General features: G+C 41.8%; 1 protein-coding gene across 6 annotated transcripts in view; it reads right to left on the minus strand.

Annotated features, from left to right (window-relative positions):
* Positions 1 to 549: 549 nt before the first annotated feature.
* als2b (alsin Rho guanine nucleotide exchange factor ALS2 b) overlaps positions 550 to 24828 on the minus strand; it is a 146128-nt gene continuing 121849 nt past the window's right edge. For all 6 annotated transcript variants that reach the window (XM_073046720.1, XM_073046715.1, XM_073046719.1 and 3 more), the window contains 9 exons: positions 24078 to 24195; positions 22371 to 22528; positions 22176 to 22271; positions 21377 to 21556; positions 13268 to 13313; positions 12183 to 12244; positions 9456 to 9605; positions 9155 to 9251; positions 550 to 8564 (listed from right to left, as the gene is read on the minus strand). In XM_073046720.1, the coding sequence (XP_072902821.1) occupies positions 8526 to 8564; positions 9155 to 9251; positions 9456 to 9605; positions 12183 to 12244; positions 13268 to 13313; positions 21377 to 21556; positions 22176 to 22271; positions 22371 to 22528; positions 24078 to 24195 (946 nt within the window). In that variant the 3' untranslated portion in view covers positions 550 to 8525. The remainder of the gene's footprint in view (positions 8565 to 9154; positions 9252 to 9455; positions 9606 to 12182; positions 12245 to 13267; positions 13314 to 21376; positions 21557 to 22175; positions 22272 to 22370; positions 22529 to 24077; positions 24196 to 24828) is intronic.

Below are 24828 nucleotides of genomic sequence, written 5' to 3' on the forward strand. Positions count from 1 at the left end.
AAGTGGAGAAACAGTCGGATAAAAACCGGACAGCTTCTATTTAGAAATGTAAGCTCTATGAACCACTTTAAATTGTAGAAGAGAATGACAAGCACAGAAAGATGATTTATTAACCCCTTTAAGAATTTTATTCCATCTTTCATCAGAAATCTCACGATTTAGGTCATCCTCCCAAGAAGCCTGCTCCAACATGGCTAACCTGACTGTATCCTTAACTGTGTTTTCTCATCTATGCACAGTATCCTTTATCCTTAATAAAAATTGGCAAAAAAATTAAAGAGTAACAGAAGACTCTCCTTTCAGGGAAAGTGGTTGGACGTGGAGAGTAGTTGGAAGGGGGAGTGGTTTATATTCTAACGTGTTTGGGATGGACAAAGTGGGAATCCCAGGTTCAGGAGATATAGATTGAGGGCAACTCAGCGATGATTTGTAAAGGGAAAGAGCGTATGCTAGTGAGAACTGGAAGTAATGGAGCAAGGTTAAACACACGTGTGCAAGGGTGAATAAAGTAACAGACGAACTCTGAATACAGTCTGTTCAACATCCCAATCCAACTCAAGATTTTAATCTGGTAGTGCATGAAGATTACAACAGTGTACACGCATCGTCTCTTTCACCTAAGGAGGTTTACCAACGACTTAGTCATTTTCATTCAGATACTCGAGGAACTGAAGTTTCAGCAGACAAGATGCTCTTTTTTTCACTTAACCAACCATTGTTTCTCCTTTATGTGAATACAAAACAATATAGTGGTATGAAGAAAACCATATTTCCACTTTATTGCCACCAAGTAGGTTACAATAGTTCAATGTACTGTGAAGCACTCCAGTATGCAGCATCAGTTCTAATCAGCTCTGTACATACTTCAGAATTAAATCTCTTTTTAAACAATTTTCACAATACAAAATATTAATCTTTATTAATAAACAGGATACTGTAAACCACTGAGGCATATTTTACAGAGATAAAGCACTTAAGGCTCTCTGCAGGGTTCCTGTCCTACAGGCTTTGCAATGCCCTGCTTTTCATTTCCATCATTTATTTTTGGTTACTTGGCGCATCGGGTCATCTTCTCATTACCAAATGCCTTTGTAAACAATGGAATCATGTCAGGATCCAATTGTGTCATCTTCAAGTAATTGTCATTTTCTGGCAGTTAGGGTCAGAGTGAAGCTACTTTTCACTACTGGGGAGGGAGAGGGGAATCAATGGAGAATGCTATTATAATAAATTAATGTCATAATTCAGAGATTAGCGAGTTTCCTGCAATACTTCATGCTCAATGCCAACAATACACAAAACAGCAAAAATTTAAAAAAGCTATTAAAATTCTTTATAAACTCATGGTAAGAGAATAAGGCACATTCTACCTACCCATGCCTGTGTGTCAATTCTCCCTGCAACAATCAACATAGGCATTCAAGTGGGTAGAGTGTTATGGAGAGGAGACATCAGGCAGACTGCCCAAGGAAAGGCCCTGTGAAAATTGGAGCAGCCAGCTTGATAAGATGCTTGATCTGCTGCTGTGGGAGAGCTCAGCCATCCTAGAAGCAAAAGCCCGTGGATCTAGCTGGGAATGGAAAGGTTTCAATGACAAGAAATAAGCGACAATTTCTAGGACAAGCACCCTGCAGAGTTAGAAGAGCCAAGGGTGAGGGCATTCAAATGGTTTTCAGTAGAGATTAAAAGACACTGGCATTTATAGAACTTGTCAACAGCAGGCCACTCAAACAGGATGTCAATCAACATTATGTTAAATATACATTTAAGGAAGCTTAGTCATTTCAAATATGTTAAAAGTTGAAAGGTAACTTGGCTCAGTAAACTGCAACTCCCCAGGAGGAAGCAGGAAAGTGGTAGAGATGGGGGTGGGGTAAATGATGCTATGAGGGGGTAGACAAGATAGGGTCATAATTGGGAATGTGCTGAAGATCCAGTGATGGTTAAACACTCTCTGGCACTGTGAACAGGACAGATTGCCACCCCATCTGAGAAACAGATGGCAGGGAGAACTTCATCCTAGTGGGTGTGGTAGGAGGGATTTTGTACAGTGTTTAATATTCATAATCTACTTTCTCTGCAAGAGCTGTATCTGCTCATGGCTTAGAAGGGAACTAAGCACATAGATTTAGCAATGGAGGTGATAAGGAAGAAAAAGAAGCAGGGAGACTAAATTAAATTCCTTCATCTGTTAAAAATGCCCAGCCTTGGGTTAAGATTGCTGTTACTGTAGTGTAATGTTGTAGGCAAGTGTTAACCGTTTGCTAACCAGAAAAATAATGGTCAATTGAGTGCAGCAGCATTTTGGCAGATATGCAGAATAAAACAAACAGTTTGAGATTATTTGTTTTTGTTTAGCTCCAAGTTTATTCTTTTCAAATTAAATATTTCTTAGAAATCCTCATTTATCTGAATGGCAGCTTCAATTACATAATGAAATGCTAAAATTGACTCTTCAGAAACAGTGGGCTCCAAAAGGTGGTAAACTCTTCCCTTTTTCTTCTGTCCACTTGGCAAAAGAAAAACAATTCAACAAAATAAATTTCTCACACCTCTGGTCCAAAACCAGAGAGAAAAGTTTTAATTCTGCAGATGCTTTCACTACACCTGAAAGCATTAATCAATCAGTTCATTAGTGTGAAGCATGGTCTCAGGTTTGAGGTCTGGAACCCAGCAGACAATATGAATAGAAGTTCAGTCAGACCAGTCCACGAGAACAAACCAGGTAAATCAGATTTCACGTTGACTGGGGAATGGACATTGACAAGAATATTAGAGAAAATGCTTTTGGTGCAATACCACCAACATTGTCCCTCCAAAAAGGAGCTTATGATATCATCTTCACTTACAATCTACAAAATAGGTTCTTGATTGGACACTGCCTCAAAGGTTACGGGGAGAAGGCCGGGGAGTGGGGCTGAGAAAGGGGAAAAAAAAAGGATCAACCATGATTGAATGGAGGAGCTGACTGCATGGGCTAAATGGCCCAATTCTGCTCCTATATTTTATGGTCTAACCCAAAACTTTTCAGACCAAGTGGAAGTGCCAATATGTGTGCTTAGATTTCTAGTGGGTTGAGGCCACAATCCTGACTTGGAGCAAAGTGCAACTGACTGACCACAAAAAAAGTGATACTTTGCTCCCGTGATCCATTTTTTCAATGGACTTACAGAATTTACCCTTCCAAAGTTGGACAATGGAAGCACAGTGAAATAAAGATTTACAGCATTATGAACTGCAAAGTATCTGGAAGTAGTTTGGGAAGACAGGAGTAATTCATTCAGGAAGAATTAATTGCAAAGAATGATTACTAAGGATCAAACTCCCTCTTTTCCCATTTCTATACAATGTGAGAATTCAATGCACTTTGATCACTTCAAATCAGCCACTTAACAGGGGTGGGGAGGTGGGGAGGATCATGCAAGTGAACAACAGGCCTGTGGATAGTGTTGAGGATATGAAAATCAGAAAATAGAACAGTGGAGGCCTTTCAGTGTAGGGGATAGTTCTCTTGCAGATACTGTATCTATCTCAGGGGCAGAGAGAGATGGCATCACTTGAACTTATCACCCCTTCCAGGACAGAGGAACCAACAGTACTCTCACCCTCACAAGACTCAGGGAGCCAGTAATTATTTTCCTCTTCAACATGGGGGTACCAGAATCAAACAGCATAGTAATGGCCCTCCACTTTACTGATACCACATCAATTATCAAGCATCACTTTATGTTAATCCTCTTCTAATCCAATTTTATTTCTCACATTTTGATCAACTCATCCCAAATTCTACCACTCACCGACTCTACAGGCCAATTACCGACACACTACCATGGCCAATTAATCTACCACACTGCATGCTGTTAGCAGAAAATCATGAGGAAACCTATGCAGCCAGAGACAGCACCCAAGGTCAGGACCGAACTTAGACGAGGCAGCAACTTACTAATTGCAACACTGTGGTGTCCATTTTCATTCTGTTGTTTCCAAGTCAATCTTTGACTCTTATCTACTTATCACCTAGAGGCAGGCAGTTCCTCAGCATCTTAAAACAATGTTAATTACAACAAGTTAATGACAAGCTGTTTTCTTCACCTCTCCATTCTCAAATTATCAGAACACTGGTGGGACTGGCCTCTCCTGTCAGTGCTGCCCTCCAGTGTTCAATTAGTGGAATGACAAGCTGGATTGCATATGAATGTTCGCGTACTGCTGGGAATTACACCATAAATTTGTGGGACTCAGGCTAAATATGTCTTTTTTTTGTGTGACTACTTTTTTCTATTTTGAATATGCTGTGTATGTTTTGCATCTTGACCCCAGAGGAACACTTTCGTTTGGCATATTCATGTATGATTGAATGATAATTAAACTTGAATTTGATTTGAGATCCAGCATCAGGCAGAATCAAGAGCATTTAAACCAGGGGTTCCTACCTTTTTAATGCCATGGACCTCTACCATTAATGAGGGATCTGTGGATCCTGGGTTGGGAACACCTGGTTTAAACTTATTTGGCAGGGAGATAGGAACTGGACTGATAGGGCTGAGGATGGTATACCATTGCAGTTGGTATACAAGCAGATGCAATGTATAGTGAGACTGTGAGGAAAGACAATAAAGCAAAGTTACAGTCAGTGGGAGGAGTTGAATTGTAACATCAGAGCAAAATCAAAAAGGGTGATGAATACAGAAATGAAGCGTTCTACATTTGAATGCAAATGGTTTACAGAATAAGGTAGATGATCTTGTAATGCAATTAGAGATTGGCAGGAATGATGTTGTGGGCATCAATGTGTCATGGCTGAAAAAGATATTAGGGAGCTTAACATCCAAGGATACACATTGTATCAAAAGGACAGGTAGGTAGGTAGAGGAGGTGGGGTGGCTCAGTTGGTAAAAAAAAATCAAATCCTTGGGAAGAGGTGACAGAAGAGAATCTTTGTGGGCAGAGTTCAGAAAATGCAATGGTAAAAGACCAATAGGAGTTTATACTGGCTACTGTTCAGAAGCCTGTGTATGTGGGATGCAAATTACAATGGGAGATACTTTAGCAAAGGCATGTAAAAAGGACAATGTTATGATAGTCATGGGGGATTTCAAAATGCAGATAGTAGATTGGGAAAATCAGGTTGGTGCTGGATCCCAAGAGAGGGAGTTTGTAGAAAGCCCATGAGGTGGCTTTTTAAAGCACTAAGGGAAAGGAAAAGTTGGATTGGGTGTTGTGTAATGAACCAGATTTGATCAAGGAGCTCAAGGTAAAGGGACCATTAAGAGACAGTGATCATAACATGATCATCTTCTCCCTCTACAGGGTGAAATCCAAGTCAGATGTATCAGTATTACAGTGGAGTAAAGGGAATTAGAGGCACGAGAGGGGAACTGGCCAAAATTGACTGGAAGGAGACACTAGCAGGGATATAGCAGAACAGCAATAGTTGGAATTTTTGGGCACAATTCAGAAGGCACAAGACAGATGCACCCCAAAGATCAAGTAGTATTTTAAAAGGGAGAATGAGGCAACTGTGGGTGACAAGGGAAGTAAAAGACAGCATTAAAGCAAAAGAAAAGGCATATAATAGAGCAAAAATTAGTGGGAAGTTAGAGGCTTGGGAAGCTTTAAAAAAAATAATTGAAGGCAACTAAAAAAAGAAAAAGATGAAATATGAAGGCAAGCTAGCCAAAAATATAAAAGGATACAAAAGCTCTCCCCCCACGCCCAGATATATAGAGTAAAAAGAAAGAGATAAGAGTGGACATTGGACTGCTGGAAAATGATGCTGGAGAGGTAGTAATGTGGGACAAAGAAACAGCAGACAAATGGAGTAAGTGTTTTGCCTCCGTCTTCACTGTGGAAGACACCAGCAGCATGCCAGAAATTCAAGAGTGTCGGGGGCAGAAGTGAGTAGGTGCTATTACTAAAGAAAAGGTGCTTGGGAAGCTGAATGGTCTGAAGGTAGACAAGTCACTTGGACCAGATGGACTACACCTCAGGGTTCTGAAAGAGGTAGCTGTGGAGGCATTAGTGATGATTAAGAATCAATGGATTCCGGAATATTTTTGGAAGACTAGAAAATTGCAAATGTCACACCACTCTTCAAGGAGGGAGGAGCAGAGAAAGGAAATTATAGGCCAGTTAGACTGACTTCAGTGGCTGGGAAGATGTTGGAGTTCACTATTAACAATGAGGTTTCAGTGTACTTGGAGGCAACTTGATAAAATAGGCCAATGTTGGCATGGTTTCCTTAAGGGGAAATCATGCCCGCTTAATCTGTTGGAAATCTTTGAGGAAATGACAGGCAGAATAGACAAAGGAGAATCAATTGATGTTGTTTCCTTGGATTTTCAGAAGACCTTTGACAAGATACTGCACACGAGGCTGCTTAACAAGGGAAGAGCCCATGGTATTACAGGAAAGATACTAGCATGGATAGAAGATTAGCTGACTGGCAGGAGGCAAAGAGTGGGAATAAAGGGAGCCTTTGCTGGTTGGCTGCTGGTGACTAGTTCTGCAGAGGTTGGTATTGGAATCAGTTTTTTTCCCACTTTATATTTCAATAATTTGGATGACAGACTTGATGGCTTTGTGGTTAAGTTTGTGAATGGTACAAAGTTAGATGGAGCGACAGATAGGTGAGGAAGTATGGAGTCTGCTGAAGGATTTAGACAGTTTGGGAGAATGGGCAAAGTAGTGGCAGATGGAACACAGTATAGGAAAGTGTCTGATAATGCACTTTGGTAGACGGAATAAAGGTGTAGACTATTTTCTGAATGGGGAGCATATTCAAAAATCAGAGGTGCAAAGAGGCTGATTTTGGGCCCCTTATCCAAAAGATATGCTGTGGAGGTCAAGTAATTGAATATACTTAAAGCAGAGGTTCTTGACTAGTTAAGGTGTCAAACATTACAAAAGCGGCAGGAAAATGGGGTTGAGAGGAATAAATCAGCCATATTGGAATGGCAAGGCAGACTGAATGGCCTAATTCTGCTCTTATGTCTTATGGTCTTATCAAATGATAGGAAATATTTTCCGACGAACCACTCAGAAAATCAAAGTCATTCATCTTGGACACAATTCCTTCCTTGCCACTGACTCCATCCCTTTGGAAATAAGCTGTATCAGATGAATCAAGATGCAAACTGGAACCTAACATGAACTTTTGACTTTAGGTGTAGATCCTTCTTCAGGCTACAAACTTCCACCTCCCCAACACTACTCCATCTGCTCCGCACAAGGTCATCAACTGCTGTAACCTACCTTTGTTGTCTCTAGGATGAATTCCAACACACTCATCTTTGGCATTGTTCATTCTATTCCTTAAAAAAAAATCAATTGAAAACACTGCAAAAATTCACCCATCACTTCTGTGCTAACTGACCTACACTACTCTCAGTTGAGCAACACTTGGATTTTAAGATTTGCTCAAACTCCGCTTATAGTATCACACCTCCTATTCTGTTACCAAACCTTGTAGGCCTGAAATCTGTCAACATTCACTTCTGGTTTCTTGAAAATACCTGAATGTGACTGATTCACTAAAGGTACCCATGTCTTAAGTTACAGAATTTCCTACTTTAAAAACTCACGTTAAAAAAAAAAGCAACTCAAACTCTCATGTTTTTGATGCACATTCCAAAGCCCCCACTCATTGGAGATGCCCTGTATCTATCTGCTTGGTTTCATTCCATCGAGAGTCCTCAATTCTAATGCAAACAATCCCAATTGCTACAGAGCATGAACCATGCCGTCTCTGTAACGTTTCCTATAATGTGAAGCTCAAAACTGCACAGCTCTCGAGTTGTATTCTATTTAATGGATTTTGTATAGATTCACTTAGTTACATTATGATTTTTATCTCCATTCGGGTCAGCTACACACCACACTGGTATTATCCCAAACAGACAGGGAGTTATGTGCTCATGAAATATTATTGGTCCAAGTGGCTGGGTAGTGACAGTGCTTTCCATCCTTGAAGTACAGTGTATTAGTGCAGAAAGTTTTTAAACAAATGCTTAAATGTTATGTGCTATTTCCAAAACAGTCCAGCATTCTGTGACATAATGTATATTTACAATACTTCAATGTAATACATTTCCCTTCTATACACTGCTACATTCATAACCTTTTATCCTGGAGTAACAAGTTACCCTTTATTATTCAATTAAATACCAATTCCAAGTAAAACAAGATGTACATTCAATTATTTAGACTTAAAACACTGCAGAGCACGTCATCACTGGATTTTCATTTGTGAGATGGGTAGTTGCTGGCTGTTTAGATAAGGAGAGGAGCAACGGTGTACAGGCGTGATTTGGCTGAGGGAGTGGATGGGAAACGTATGAAATGTGTGGGAAGCTGTGGCAGAGGGTGAAAGGGAAGCTGTGGTTGTGGGGGAATGCTAAATGTGCAGGCTTATGTGAGCTAATACATGAATGTATGAGGTAATGTGTCTATGTTGGCCTGCCCACAGACCCACTCTCCAAATTGTGCGAAGGACCACTCCATCAGCAAGAGGAAAGGTTGTTCTTCTATGTTAGCTTCTCATGCTGAATTTGATAATAACAGGCCTAGAAATTAAAAAAAAAATTGTTGGTAATTGTTTTCTGTATTTCCTACTTTATTATTTGCACTTGTCTTGCACACATGACTTACCAATAAATCATTACAGGCCATAGAGGTGTGAATGCAATTGGAGCACTTTACTCCTTCACCATCCTTCACTTCAAACAAAACTGGCGAGCCACCTTCCACCATCCTCCCCCAATTCTGCTTTCATGCTTCTCTCCTTTCACACCACCCAAATGAACAAATTCTCTTTCTCCTCCCCACCAGCATCTACCTGTTGACTAGATTCTCCTTTCCCCACTTAAATGCAACCTCTACCCCCCCGCATTCATCCCATTGATGCTGCCCCCACTTACCGTGCAACCTCCCTTACAAACATGTTCAGACTCAGAGGAGTTTATTGTCAGATACAATCAGTAACATGGTCATTACAAATACAGCTATCAGCACAAGAATGGTACAAAGAATGGCAGTGCAATAAGAAACGCAAAGGTGAGAGAGAAAAAAAGCAGAAAACCGAGAGGTCTCTCTACTTTTCCACTCCTTCCCCACCACATCACAAAAATGTGACTGCACTGTTGCTGTCACTCACCTTCAGCGTGGTGAACATAATGCCCTGTTCTCCATGTTGAACAGAGGGGTCCATCAGATCCTCAATAAGGTGAACTTCTGACCCCAGGTTCCTGATCCTGCAAGACAATAATACAGGCTTAGGTTAGGAATTGGTATTTGACATGGATGATCAAACCAGCTTTCATTCACGTAAATAATTACAGGAGGTTTAAATAAAAAATCAATTCATGGTATGTATCAAACTATATCCCAACAGCTGGAAAGAAATATTACAGGTAACGACAGTGAAAGGGGAGAGTACAGAAGAACCATTTCCTCACCTTGCCCGAAGCACCACATATAAAAAGACAGGGAACAGATCATCCATGGACCACAGGAAATCTTCCTGCAGCATCATCAGTACCTCCTGTGTGATCTCCTCAAAGGTCTGCTGAATAACCTTCAGCTTGTCAGCTGGAGTGAAAGTAGTACTGGTGGGGGTGGAGAAGCATTAGCACAATTATCTTACAATCTGATCCAAGCCAACTCTTTATGGTACAATCAAGCACACACTTGCACGTGGGGGGCGGGGGGGGGGAGAGGAACAAAGAAAAACAGGATTAAATTACGTTGTTGGTATCTACATCAATATTGAGGTGCCTTCTTCTCAGATTAAGGCATTGAAAAACAGTGACAGCACAGCTGTCTGTACCCCACGGTCTGGGCAGAGCAGTTGATTTCGGCTAAATTCCAATTTACAAAATACTTTGCTGTCTGAAAACTATTCACTGCAACTTGTTGCTCATTCTTTTAAGCAATTCAAAATCATGCTACACATTCCACTAATCACACAAGCTTCAAGTTTTGCTCACAACTGTATGTATTTTCACTGTTCTAACAAAATATTTTGTACATGAATTATCAACTCTGCTTTTCAGCAGAAAAACTGCTGAAAAGCAGTTTCCAGCATTGTGTTTAATTTCAGATTTCCAGCTAGGTTTTTTTTTGCTTTTCTATCATGTAACACTTTCTAAAAGTCATTATACATATTAAACCTCTGCATTTTTCTCAAAAGTATTGGTCTGTGTCTTGAACTGATGAAACAGAGGGTCAAAAAGAAAAAAAACACTAATAAGCCTGTGGTGTGTATTTTGCCAACTGATTTCAGCCAGTGCCTGCAAGGAGTTTGTACATTCTCCCCATGACTGTGTGGATTTCCTCCGGGTGCTTCAGTTTCCTCCCACATTCCAAAGACACAGGGCTATGGTTAGTAAGTTGTGGGTATGCTATGTTGCACCAGATGTGTGGAGACACTTTCAGTCTGCCCAGCACAATCCACACTGATTTGATGCCAATGACGCATTTTACTCGATGTTTCAATGTACATGTGACTAACAAAGCTAATCTTTTTTCACCTTGCAAACATACACACAACTGCACACATATCCTATCATACTCAGTGCTTCACACCCACAAGGGAAGCACATCAGAAAACAAAACTGCAAAACAAGCCCCATTCCATCCTCCCTCCCACATGAACAGTTCTCCAACTCCAGGACAGGATTCCAGCCTTCAATGCCCGATCTAGTGAACAAAACTAAACTATTATATGGACATTCATGTAAGGCAAAGGAAGGGGAACTGATTGGCAGCCAAGTAGAGGAAAATAAAGCAGATGTGGAACTTCACCATTTGTGATTCTGCTTCTGAATGGTAAATGCTTTTCAATCTTCAGTACATTTTGCGCACTAATCTTCCTGTCCCCTAATAAACTTCACTGGCTCATTGCTGAGACTGACTTTGAGAGCGAGCTGCATTGTGGGAGGACTAAACAGAGGCTGCTGTGGTGCCTGTTGCAACTACCCAGGGGAGGAGAGCTGAGGTGGTGTGGGAGAGAGTTGGGTGTGCTGGAACCCATACTGGGTTGGGGTTGCCCCCCACCCCACTGATGCTGCTCTCCGGTGTTCACTCAGTAGAAGAACAAACTGGACCAGGGCAATCTACAGTCATGCCACTCAGGGACTTGGGCTATCTTCTTTCTGTGACTGTACGCTTTTATTTCTGAAATCTTAACCATATGTGCTGAGTACTGTCGGTAATGTGTTTTGCACCTTGGCCTGGATGAACGCTGTTTTGTTTGGCTATATTCATGCGTGGTTGAATGATAATTAAACTTGAACTTGAAAAGCAGAAGAAGATTCATGAACTAAAAACTGCAAATCTATAAGGGTTAGATTAGACGGTGTCTGAAGATTAAAAAGCATGCTGGATTCAGAGTCTGCTTTTAAACTCAAGTAGATCCTTTGATCTGCTTCCTCAAATCTAAAGAGCCTGGAATCAGCTAAAAATTCTGGCAGGATAAGTCAAACTGTCATCTGCGACCGAGCTGCCTGCTCATATTAGATGAAAGTTGAGAGATGCATATTAAGAGTTGGAGTAAACTGCATTAACTACTTAAAGACCGTTGTGAGTACAATGATGATACTCTGAATTTCAAAGAAACCAGTCATTAGCAAATGATGACCAATTGTTGCAAAAATCCATCAGGTCTTCAATTGTACAAGGGAAGGAAATCTACCAACATGATTTTGCCTGATCTTTATACAGATCTACTAACATGGGTGACCTCAAACTGGCCCATTAAGCCAATCAATTTAAGAGAAATATATTATTTTTAAAAATCTTATTGAGAGATACAGCATGGTAAAAGGCCCTTCTGGACCCCTGAGCCTGCGGCACCCAATTACACACGTGGCCAATTAACCTTCTTACCCATGTGTCTTTGGAACATGTGAGGAAACTGGATCACCCAGAGGGAACCCATACAGTCACAGGGAGAACATACAAACTGCTTACAGACAGTGGTGGAATTGACCCGGGTCACTGACACTGTAATAGTGTTATACTGTTATTTCACCCCAATTAAAGATAGGAGATAGATGTTGGCCTCGTCAATGACAGATCTGTAAAATATTTCAAAACAGTTTAAAAATTATCAACAAGATCTCCCCAAAATCCCAGATGTTCTCCTTTCACTGAAATTAATACCAGGACAACAGTTGCTTTACCTGATCTGCTGTAAACACTCAACAGCGGAAGCATAGCAAACCTCCTTTGTGGTGGATTGAATCTGGAAGGATGAATCACACATTATTGAAAGAAATGAAAGGCTGATCTGTACAGATAACAGCTCCCAGGTCATTGCTTCTCCCACCCCACCATTGTTGGGAAATGGGAAGAGACTCACAGGTAACAGGGATTGTTAAATCCCAGAGTAATGGTGGGGCAAGAATGGCCTTTGGTGGTTTTCAAACACTGATCCTACACTTTGCCAACAGCATAAACTGCACCTTGGCCAAGTCTTGCATACAAACATTTATGGAAACCTTGCTCCAATCTTTATCTGGCCCACATTTGAATATCTAGGAGATAGCCCCCATGTTCTGTAGGCATAGCTTCCCTGCAGAGATCTAGATTTTAAATCCCAATAATCTTAGTCACTTGTAATTGCAAGGAAAAAAGAACATCAGGTATTAAAAGTAGTAACTTGTGGCATAGTGAAATTGAACCTACATTTTACAATTTAGTACCATATAGTGGAGTTGGCATTAAAAGGAAACATTGCAGGGATCAAATTACACCACTAGGTACTTGCAGTTGGCATTTTAGGTTGAAAGTTTAATACTGAAGACCCAGCTCCTAGTTTGCTTAGTACTTTTCATATTTTACTGCCATTGAATGCCACAACATTTCAGTATTATACTTACGTACAGAGTGACTAGTAGAGCCAAAGCAATTGCCGATATCCGGTCTTAATCCACATCCAAGCTTAAAAGCACATCAGAGCATAGAAATTTGGAGTGCTATAGCTAACTTTGGAATTGTAGGACATGAGATTGGGCATGACTATTAAGAGATCTGCAGTACAGTAGTTTGCCACATGCATTGTTCTTCTGCAGGAAGAACATTCACTTGGTCAGACCACTGCGGGCTCCATGAACTCTCCCGGGCTCAGTTGGAAGCTGAACAAATGAGGTGAAGGGAAAAAAATTTGTTGGGTAAGTGGGTGGGTGGGATGGGATCAGTAGGATAGATGGTGGGAGCAAGAAAATAGTAAAAGTGAGGATGAGGGAACAATAAAAAATATCTGTACCTCAATCTTCTCTCCCAGCACAGAGACAGTAATGGGCCAGAACTTCCTGAAAGACAGATCAAGAGACCAGTAAATGCTAAGTTGATGAGGCAAAGATTAATGTGCATCTGATGACATGAGCACAAGCAGGCCAAAATACTATGCAGGTCAAGTAGCACCTGTGGAAAGAGACAGTTAATGTTTCAAGCTCACAACATTCCATCACATGAAATGTTGATCCAAAATGTTAAACTCTTTCTCTCTGCACTAGCATAACCTGCCAAGCATTTCTTGAGTTTTGTGTTTTTATTTCATATTTCTAGCATATGCAAGATCTTGCTTTTGGATAAGCAGGAACAATGTCAGTGGGCTAGAGGATCTAGAATAAACAAAGATAACCTCAGAAAATCAGAAAACAGGCCTATTATCACCATCTTACGTGATGTGAAGTTTATTGTTTTGCAGCAGTACAGCAAAAAGGCAAAATTACTTAATGTACAAAATAAATAAATAATGCAACAATTAAACAAATAGAGGTGGGGTTCATGGACCATTAAGAAATCTGATGGAAGGGAAAAGGCTATTCCCTAAGTCATTGAGTGAGAGTCTTCAAGCTCCTCTACCTACTCCCGTATAGTAATGAAAACAGGGCACATCCTAGATGTGAAGGTCCGTAACAATGGATGTTGCCTACTGAGGCACCACCTGTTGAAGATGCCCTTAATAGTGGGCAAGCTTATGCCTACGATGGAGCCAGCCAAGTCTACAACCTTCTGTACTCTTGTGATTCTTTGCACTGGAGCCTCCATACCAGGTTGTGATGAAACAAGTCAGAGAGCTTACCCCTGTCCATTTGCAATGTCTATGTTTGAGAAGATTTGTATCATCACTAAAGGGTCTTTGGTGACATACTAAATCTCTTCAAACTCCTAAGGAAGTAGAGCCGCTGGTGTGCCTTCTTTGAAATTGCATCAATGTATTGGGACCAGGACAGATACGAAATGCTGGCACCCAGGAAGGTGCAGATCCTCATCCTTTCCACCCTTTTGCCTCTTGCTGAAATCCACAATAAATTCCCTGGCTTTGATAACATTGATTGCAAGGTTGCTGTAGCCACAACACTCAACCAGCCACCGTCTTACTCTTAGACCGTCTTACACTGTCCTCACTGCCACCTGAGATTTTACCAACAAATATGTCATCTGCAAATTTAGAACTGGCGTTTGAGCTGAGCTTAGCCACACTTCTGTAAGTGTAGAGGGAGTGTAGAGCAGTGGCCTAAGCATGCATCCTTGAGGTGTACCTGTGTCAGTTGTTAGTGAGGAGATGTTATTTCTGACTGGACAGCCCTTGGTCTCCCAATGAGGAAACTGAAAATCCAGTTGCAGAGGGAGGTACAGAGGCCCAGGTTTTGAAGTTTGGTGATTAATAATGAGGGAATGATGGTACTGAACTCAGACAACAGCAAAACATACAGTGCACCAGGCTGCTGAATGTTATTGCAGTTCAAAGTGCTCTAAAGCAGACTTCAGAGCCAGTAACATCGCATTTGCTATGGCCCCATTGTGGTAGGCAAATTGTAGCAGGTCCAAAGTCCTTGTTCAGGTTAATTCTAGTCATGACCAACCTCTCAAAACACTTCCAAGGTGATAGTCACCATGAGTGCTACCATGTGATAGTCATTGAGGCATTTACCCTGATCTTTTTAGGCACTGGAATAATTGCTGCCATTTTGAAGCAGCAGTGAGAGAATGAAGATGTCCCTGAATACTCCAGCCAGTTGGTCAGCACAGGTTTTCAGTGCACAACTGGGTACACCATCATGGTCTGACATTGGTCTCCAAGATGGAGATCACAAGTTGCTGGAGGCTGCAAGTGTTTGCACAGGTGTGGCATTATTATTCATTTCAAAGTGTATTCAAAGATGCTGAATTCACTGGGGAGTGAAGCATCATTGACACTTCTGCTGTTGGTTTCAATTACAGAAAGTAACGACACACAAAACTTGCCACAGCTTTTGTGCATCAGAACTGTGTCCTTAAATTCACATAAAAATTTCCCCCTTCCTTTCCTGTCCTGAAGATGGTCTGAAACATTGACTTTATTTATTTCAATAGATGTTGCCCGACCTGCTGAGTTCCTCCAGCATTTTGTGTTTGTTGCTTCACATAGAAGCCTTTTTGCTCTCTCAATGGCCTTCCATAGGTCATAGCTGGACTTGTAGGGTTTTAGGTCATTGGTCTTGAACACCAAATCTAGCCCTCAGGAAACTGGGCATTTCCTGCTTCATTCCAAGCTTCTGGCTTGGGAAAACTTGGTATGTTCTTAAAAAGGTATTAATTCATCCGTGCAGACCTTGATGACATTGCTGATGACTGTGTATTGAAGCAGATCCAAAGATAAATCCCTAAATATGGTACAGGTCAACCTTCTATAATCTGGCACCATGGGAACCTGGGGAGTGCCGGATTAGCGAAAATGCTGAATTACAGAAGGATAACATTAAGCAATAGCTAACTGCCTCATCATACCTTTAAAATATCATGTAAATCAGTACGTCAGATAATAATGAAACAGAAATATTAAATGAGTAGCAAGTGAAATTTTAATAAAGTAATATACTGTACAGGCACATATAAAATAAAGGGTATGGGTAAATGTACAGGAATTAACTGATACAGAACAGTTGAGCATTTCCACTTCTAAAGTGAGACGTTTAATATACCTTCAGGCAAAGCTACATGTCTGCAAGTGTGGGGTTGTCAGGACCATCAACATCTTCATCTTGAAAAATGAGTGAAGCGTCAGGAACTGGTGCTGAAACTGGCACAACAGTTTCTTCAAAAACTGTTGATGATGGTGGCAGCACATTTGGGTGAGCAGAAGCAGAAGTTGGAGAAAGGAGGTCTTCTATACGCTACATTTCATGCAACCGCCAGGCAGCCGGAGATTTGGCGCTGAAGTAACTCCCTTCATTTGCAGTTACTGAGGGAATCCTTGTTAGTTTCTTTTCCTCTGCTTAGTAATATGCTTAAATTCAGTGGGTTGCCACGTCTGATCTGAGGTCGTAGGCAGAAGAGAATGGAGTGCCGGCCAGGCAACGCCAGAGGGCAGTGTGTGACTTCCGGCAGGCGGGCGAGAAGGCGAACTGACCAAGTGCGCGCCAGCTCCCGCGCCGCTAGCGGGTGAGACGGGTGGGTGCCGGGTGGCTGCGCCTCATGTAAATGATATTACCGTAATAAATGCAGGAAGACAAGCAGGAATCACCTGTCTGTGCTTATAAGAGCGTGCCAACACGTGAACAGATCTAGTGCAACCAAAACAATGCACAACAGATTGGTACGGTGTACTGGGAAATTTGAAATTACAGTTGCACAGAAAATTTGAAAGCAGTGCCGGATTATCGAAGGGACCGGATTACAGGTAGTCGGATTAGTGAAGGTTTACAGCACAGTCCACCAATTCAAAATAATCCTGCAAGAACTCTTCTGCCTCTCTTGACCATACCTTTACTATCCTCACCACTGGTGCTGTGGTCCTCAGTCTCCACCTGTACACCAGGAGCAGACGTACAGCTGATTAAACATGCCAAAGAGTGTCACTATAAACGTTGTTGATGGTGGGGTAATGGCGATGATCTGGTTCAACAGTTGACCTGTTGGTGCTTATTCTGGCCAACTGAACAACTGAACAACTTCTTCAACAGGTTCGACAGCTCAATCTCATCCTCACCGCAGAAATCCACACCAGGCTTACTTCCCTCACAGGAAAATAGCCACTCACAGGAGACCTTGCCCACGCCCAGGATTATGGCTGCACAGGTGGAAGGTCAACTGAGGAAGATCTGTACCAGCAAGGCGGCTGGACCGGATGGAGTTTCCCCACGATTACTGAGGGCCTGTGCGACTGAGCTGGGAGAACCACTACAGCGCATCTTCAACATGAGCCTGGAGCAGAGAAGAATACCCAGACAGTGGAAAACATCCTGTATTGTCCCGGTACCGAAGAAACCACAACCAAAGGAGTTGAATGACTTCAGACCTGTTGCCTTGACGTCGCACGTTATGAAGACCATGGAGCGGCTGATAATACAGAATCTGAGGCCACAAACCAGGCACGCCCAGGATCCTCTTCAGTTTGCGTATAAGGAGAAGGTGGGAGTGGAGGATGCTATCACGTATTTGCTGCACAAATCACTCTCTCACCTAGAGGGGGTCAGTTGTGCTGTGAGGATTACATTCCTTGACTTCTCTAGTGCCTTTAACACCATCCAGCCCAAGATCTTAAGGCACAAACTAACGGAGATGGGAGTAGACTCTCACATGGTGGATTGGATAGTGGACTACTTGACAGATAGACCTCAGTATGTGCGGTTGGGAGACTGTAGGTCTGACACGGTGGTCAGCAGCACAGGGGCACCGCAGGGAACCGTACTCTCTCCGGTCCTGTTCACCCTGTACACATCAGACTTCCAATATAACTCGGAGTCCTGCCATGTGCAGAAGTTCGCTGATGACACGGCCATAGTGGGATGTGTCAGGAATGGACAGGAGGAGGAGTATAGGAAACTGATACAGGACTTTGTGATATGGTGCAACTCAAACTACCTGCGTCTCAATATCACCAAGACCAAGGAGATGGTGGTGGACTTTAGGAGATCTAGGCCTCATATGGAGCCAGTGATCATTAATGGAGAATGTGTGGAGCAGGTTAAGACCTACAAGTATCTGGGAGTACAGTTAGACGAGAAGCTAGACTGGACTGCCAACACAGATGCCTTGTGCAGGAAGGCACAGAGTCGACTGTACTTCCTAAGAAGGTTGGCGTCATTCAATGTCTGTAGTGAGATGCTGAAGATGTTCTATAGGTCAGTTGTGGAGAGCGCCCTCTTCTTTGTGGTGGCGTGTTGGGGAGGAAGCATTAAGAAGAGGGACGCCTCACGTCTTAATAAGCTGGTAAGGAAGGCGGGCTCTGTCGTGGGCAAAGTACTCGAGAGTTTAACATCGGTAGCTGAGCGAAGGGCGCTGAGTAGGCTACGGTCAATTATAGATAACTCTGAACATCCTCTACATAGCACCATCCAGAGACAGAGAAGCAGTTTCAGCGACAGGTTACTATCGATGCAATGCTCCTCAGACAGGATGAAGAGGTCAATACTCCCCAATGCCATTAGGCTTTACAATTCTCCCGCCAGGACTTAAGAACTTTTTAAAAGCTATTATTAATGCTTTTTGAGATAGTGATTTAGATGCATATCATATTTTTTACTGAGTTAAGTATTGTATGTAATTAGTTTTGCTACAACAAGTGTATGGGACATTGGAAAAAAAGTTGAATTTCCCCATGGGGATGAATAAAGTATCTATCTATCTATCTATCTATCTATCTATCTAGAGGCACAGTTCATTTTGTATGAACATCACTTCCTACTGTTTTTTAAAAATATCATTTCCTGCATGGGTTAATTTTGATTTACCGTAGATTCCGGACTACAGAGCGCACCTGATTTTAAGCCGCTGGCTCTAATTTTAGAAATAAAATCATTTTTTTAATTGTAAAGGCCGCATCGGATTTTAGGCCGCACCGGATTTTAGGCCGCACCGGATTTTCGGCCGCAGGTGTCCCACGTTGTAATATGAGATATTTACACAGAAAGATATTACACGTGAGGATTTTTTTAACTTTTAATTAAATCCATATGGTAACAAAAACAAATACATATTGCAAATGCTTTTTTTCGAACCGTGCCCGTACGCGGCTACTTTTAAATATACGTTGCGTATACTTCTTTACTGAACAACATTCCAATATCTCCTAACGACTGGTAAAAAAATATATATATATTGCAGCCTACCAGGAAAAGTTATTGATACCTTTAACTTAAAAGCAGAGTTCGCTCAGATCCAAAGCCGCTCGCGTAATGCGCTCCCTCCCTCCGTCCCGTTTCATCGCAAACGGCATTTAAAAGCAGCGTTCGCTCGGATCCAAAGCCGCTCGCGTAATGCGCTCCCTCCCTCCGTCCCGTTTCATCGCAAACCGGCATTTTCCCACAAGACACCGCGTAACCGGGTGTGACGTCATAGCATCCCGCGATGTAGTACAGAAAACAAATATAGTTTAAACTAAGTAGGCAGCACAATGCTTTGAGTGTTTTCCATGTTGATGAGGGTGAGTACAAATGACTGATTTACAATAATTTAATTGTGAAAGTGCGCTTGATTTATCGTACAATTTCATTGGACCTCTGTGAACTACTCATCAATTTTATTGGTCTACTGTTACGAGGCAAAATGTTTACGAGGCGGCATGAAAAAAATCATGCATTAGCCGCTTCGGATTATTGGCCGCAAAGTTCAAAGCTGTTCAAAATGTAGGAAAAAAGTAGCGGCTTAAAATCCGGAATCTACGGTATTTTGTAATACATAGTGGAAAGATATCCATTTGCTCTTGAAATAGCAATATCTGAGAGTCATGAGTTTTGTTAATATTGTTAAACATTTAGTAGGCATATTTTGAAGTATTATGTTTATCACTTAACGTTAAGATATCATTGCACCACGAGTTTACTCGTTTACAAGAGGGGTGGGGTGGGGTGGGGTGTGGCACCTTGGTTAACACGGATTGCAATAATTGACAACAATAGTATCTTCAGGTGCGCAACAATTCTGTATTGAATTTTATACATTTTATTTATCTTTCTGCAGTTTAACAAGTAAGATCACATTCAAAACTCTCTGAGAAGGTTTTTAACTCACTGCATAACTGTGTTTGTCCGCACTGTGGACAAAGAGATGAAGCGGGCCCAGTTGAGATTCCCTGCAGTGACTGGCAAGGCATCAGGGTGCACTGTTTCATGACTGCTGATCAGTGCCCAGTTCCTCCAGGGTCAGCTTGACTTTTGCCAGTAGAATGCAGACTGCATTCAGGATTTTGACGGAGAATTCCCTTAACAGATAGAATGGATGATGCTTGACAGCCTGATATTCCAGGTCAGGGGAGCAGGACTGAGACAGAGCCGCCACATCGCTGCACAATGATGCAGTCATCACAAAGCAAACGCTACCACTACTGCCTTTACCCGACACCACTGTCTGGCCCACAGAGTGGATGGTGAAGCTCCCAGGTGAGCCAGGTCTCAATGAAGCAGAGTACACAAAATTCCTTGTATCCCACTGGTATTGCAGTCTTGCTCTGACATCTTCAATTCTCCCCCCACCCCAAAGACTGCGCATTAGCCAGGACAATAATGTGTGTGTGGGGGGGGGGGGGGTGAAGTTAGGATTTGGGAACCTGTGCTTCAGTTTTACCCATAGTCTTCTCCCATAGCCACCTTTTAGAAGATAGGTGATGGCCTGAGCTTCCAGCTGCTGCTCTTGCATCAGGCATCATGTGTTCCCCACAGGCAGTGCAACATGGCACAGTATTCACGGATATAGTTTAAATCCCAAAAACATGGAAATCAGAGCTATTCTGATTCACTAATTTGTTGAGTGGTAACTCTAAGCAGATGATTAAATGTAATCTTATTTTTGTTAAGTAAGATGCAAGAATATTTTTCCTGCTTTAAGATGTCCAGTGTTATTAAACTCCCCTGGGCACAGGACAGGAAAGGCACAATGAAGCCCCTTCTATGATGTTCTATTAAAAGCAGGGAACGGAGTGGTGAAAGGTTAATAGTCTATAACACGCAGGTCATGACATCACAGATGGCGCTCACATTTTCTATAATTTCAGTTTTTCTTGTACTATTTTTTCTTGCATTTGAGCTTTCACCTGTTTAGTATCAGCTCTAACTTGGCTGCCTCAAAAGCATTTGTATCAGGTAACATACGTTGCACCTTGGAAGGGGTTTGCTGCACAAAGCAACAATGAGGAGGAAAGTACACAGATGTACTTGGTGCCCGCCCTTTGACTTCCTTTTAACAAACAGCTGTTAGGTCATCAATCACACCTTTCTACTGATGGAGTTAGTTTAGACAGGTCTGCACACAAGTTGCAGGCCAAAGGGCTTGATCCCATATTGTCCTGTTCTATATCCCATGTGCCAATCCAACTGCCCTGGACTGTAAGATAGCAGTTTCTTTTAAATATATACATGTTGGTGCAAAGATACTTAGAGGTAACACTCACTGCTGCACCCCAAGGAAGCCCAGTAACGCCAGGTCCGTTTGCTTGTTCAGTCGGAGCACACAATCCCAGTAAATGTCTTCTTCCCTCTCATTGTCCAGAGCATAGAGTGTGAAGAGAGGCGGGTAGAGCCTTGGTAAGAGAACTGGAAGGAGCAGACTGCAACTTGTGATCATTTGGCTCCTACAAGGATAAACAGAGTTAACCAATGGAGATCATTAGGGAGAGTTACCCTGCCATTTCTATTCACACTTGTAACCACCTCCACCCCAAATCATCTCTCCGCATCCTCGATGCAAGGTACATCTGGTTAGACAAGCAGGAGACGTGGGAATGGGAATTCAGAAGAATACACGTCTACATTAAGTGACTCTGTAAACCACTCTGATAATTCTGAAGGGCAAGCTGAGAATACCTCACTGGTGCAGCCCTCCTTTGCAGGGGCTGGTGGTACTGGGGGCAATGTGGAATGACTTTGCAGCTGCTCTAGGGAAGTAACAGTCAATCTGAGGAGGGTGGGGAATGGCAAGCCTGTGCCCCAATGCACTGTGCTGCTACACAAAAATTCCAACAAGACCTGTCACAATACAAGTTTTTTTGGGATGTTGAACATGGATTTTCACAGTGCAAGATTTTCACTCGTGATCAACCCCAAAAGAGAGCTGTGTTCATTGTTTAAACATTAAACATCTCATTCCCACCCTTTCATTGCTTCAGTTGCACTCCTCCTAGCTCCTTTGATATTCCATTCTGTCAGACAAAGCTTAAAAAAAGAGCAGTCAAACGAATATTTATTATTTACCCAGTATCAGAGGATTCCTCTTCCTCACTGCCAGGAGCTTTCTTATCTCTTACTGGGATCAGACTGCCCCCATCTGGGAGGTCTGGAAAAAGAAATCTGAAAGAAAGCAGAAGCAAACATCAACTGTGCTATAACAGGTCTATAGCTTCAGCACAGTTAAACTAATTGCAGGCCACTGAAAGGAGTTTACCTTACCTGACCAGCTGAAATATGCGAGTTAGGTATGACTTGATTTCGTTGACTGCTTGCTGTAGTAACCGCCGGTTAGCACCAACTCCCACATAAGTCATTCTGTACACTGCTACCAATGTCTCCAGGAGATACCCCAGTGGGTGTAAAGGCGTGTCACATGCCTGTCCAAGGGTACAAGTCAGGAACATGGGTCAGTCTGAAATAAGGCAGGATTTAATTCTAAAATGTAGCGTATGCTGCTTTGGAATGATTGAAACCAAATGTTAGTATAAGAGGCAGGAGTTGACACACGCACACATGGAAAGAGAACTACAAAATACATGTACAGGTAGTTCTGCTATAATGTCATAGTTGGGTTCTTAAGAAAATTCACTTAAAAATTGTTACAGAAACAATTGTGTCAATCAGATAAAAGGGTTTAGGGACCAGAGTTTCAGATTTGCAATAACAAAGTTAACTTCTCTGCATTTTTAAAAAAAAAAGTAAAAAGGTACTTTTAAATAACAAACTTTATTCTGTAACTTCAGGCTAAAAATACTCAAGCCTGTACATTATTTTGTTTAAGAGAATATCAAAGCATGAGGTTCAATAGAAATAACTGCAAAATCAATTTCCAATGGCTTCTCACGATGAAACTGGTAGCCTATGCTCTTAATGGATCAAAGTCAAATGTAACCAGGCTCCCTCCATCCCAAAACTGCATTTTTTTTCTGCTTGTCAATTTTCCAAAGTAACTCGCGAGATCTCCAATTCCCAATCAAAATCACATAATCAATTTGGTCCCCATAATACATATAGTGTTCTCTAAGTTAACAACTACATTGTAACTAATTCACATCATAGCCAAGCTACCTGTATCCTCTGCAATGTTCTGCATTCTTAGGGAGATGAGGTGGAGGATGAGTGTTAGGGCGGGAAGAGTGCTTCAGTATTTGCATTCTGGGTAGCTACCAGCATCAGATGCTTAATGTCTCAGAATTAGCTGCAAATTGATTGCATGATTGTGCCAATAATTTTAAAGCCTGACATTCAGTTGCTGCTCACCCAGGCTGTACATGTTCTGCTACTTACTTACTTCTCCCCAACACAACTCCCAGGAGCTTCACATAGTTTTGGACATCACACCCCAGTTTACATGGGACTGTAATGTCATTAGGAGTCTCGACATTCAATGGACTTCATTTGGTCTGTTAACCTCCAGGGAAGATGGGAAATTTGTGTTTAGTTATGCAAAAAAAAACACACCTCAAAATTCTGAGTTTCTCAGCCCATGTCAGTATTACAGAACCAGCTTAAACAGGTTCAGATTCAAAATGGAGTCTGAAGTACCACAAGAGAATCTGAAACCATTCCTACTTAGTCAGGAATCAGTCAATCCCCATAAATTTCCTTATAACTTAATTTCAGCTCTATTTGGAATTTACTTATATTTATTAATTTCTAAAAATTAACAACTGCAGATGCTGGAAATGTGAAATAAAACATACAATATTAAAATTTTCAGGTCAGTAGCATCAATGGAGAAATAAAGCTGAGTTAGCCATTCAAATTAGTATTCTTTCATTGGAACTCTGATAAAAGGTTTACTATTTCTCTCTTAGGCTGCTGCCTTACCAGCTATTTTTAAACACCATTCGCTTTATTAAAAAATCTTTTTTATGCACATCTATTTTAATTTATTGTTGAAGGAAAAATAGCAAGTTTCAATACCTTCATTAAGTATTTTCTGATGGCTTCATACTTGTCCAGTGTGATAGGGGCAGCAATCTGAGGGATGATTTCCAAACTCTCCAGTGTTTGTGCATGAGATCGACTCCGGAAATCAGGGCTAAATGAGTCACAGTGCAGGGGGGGGGATGAAAAAAGGGAACAAAAAGGAAACTGATTTAACAATGTTGTCATGTCAAATGATGAGAACAAGATCTAATTGGAAGTTGCTTTAGATCCCTCTCCTTGCACATGCCAGGAGAGTAGCATCACACACACAAGTCAGAGTGAGAGAGTAGCAAGGAAGGAGAAAATTGAACATTTCATAAATTTATGGTAATCCTAAAAAAAAATTATTTTCAGTGTTGTCAGGTCATAAGTTACCAAATTTGTTGAACATATTCCCATAGGCCGTGTGCGTAGCTCTCTGCTCTACTTGCTTTATACTTTGACTGTGAGGCCAAGTACAGCGTCAACGTCACACTTCAGCTTGCTGATGGCAACAGTTTTGTGGGAGAAGCAAAGACGATGATGAATCAGCATATAGGAGAGAGATTGAAAATCTGGCTGAATGGCGCCACAACAATGTCAACAAAGCCAAAGAGCTGATTATGGACTTCAGAAGAAGGAAACCCTGGGTCCATCAGCCAGTTCTCACAGGGGATCAGAAGTGTAGAGAGTCAGCAACTTTACGTTTCTCAGCATTATCATTTCAGAGCATCTCTCCTCAGTCCAACACACTGCCATGCCATTA

This window comes from Hemitrygon akajei, chromosome 5, assembly GCF_048418815.1.
Source record: "Hemitrygon akajei chromosome 5, sHemAka1.3, whole genome shotgun sequence".
In the NCBI taxonomy this organism is placed as follows: domain Eukaryota; kingdom Metazoa; phylum Chordata; class Chondrichthyes; order Myliobatiformes; family Dasyatidae; genus Hemitrygon; species Hemitrygon akajei.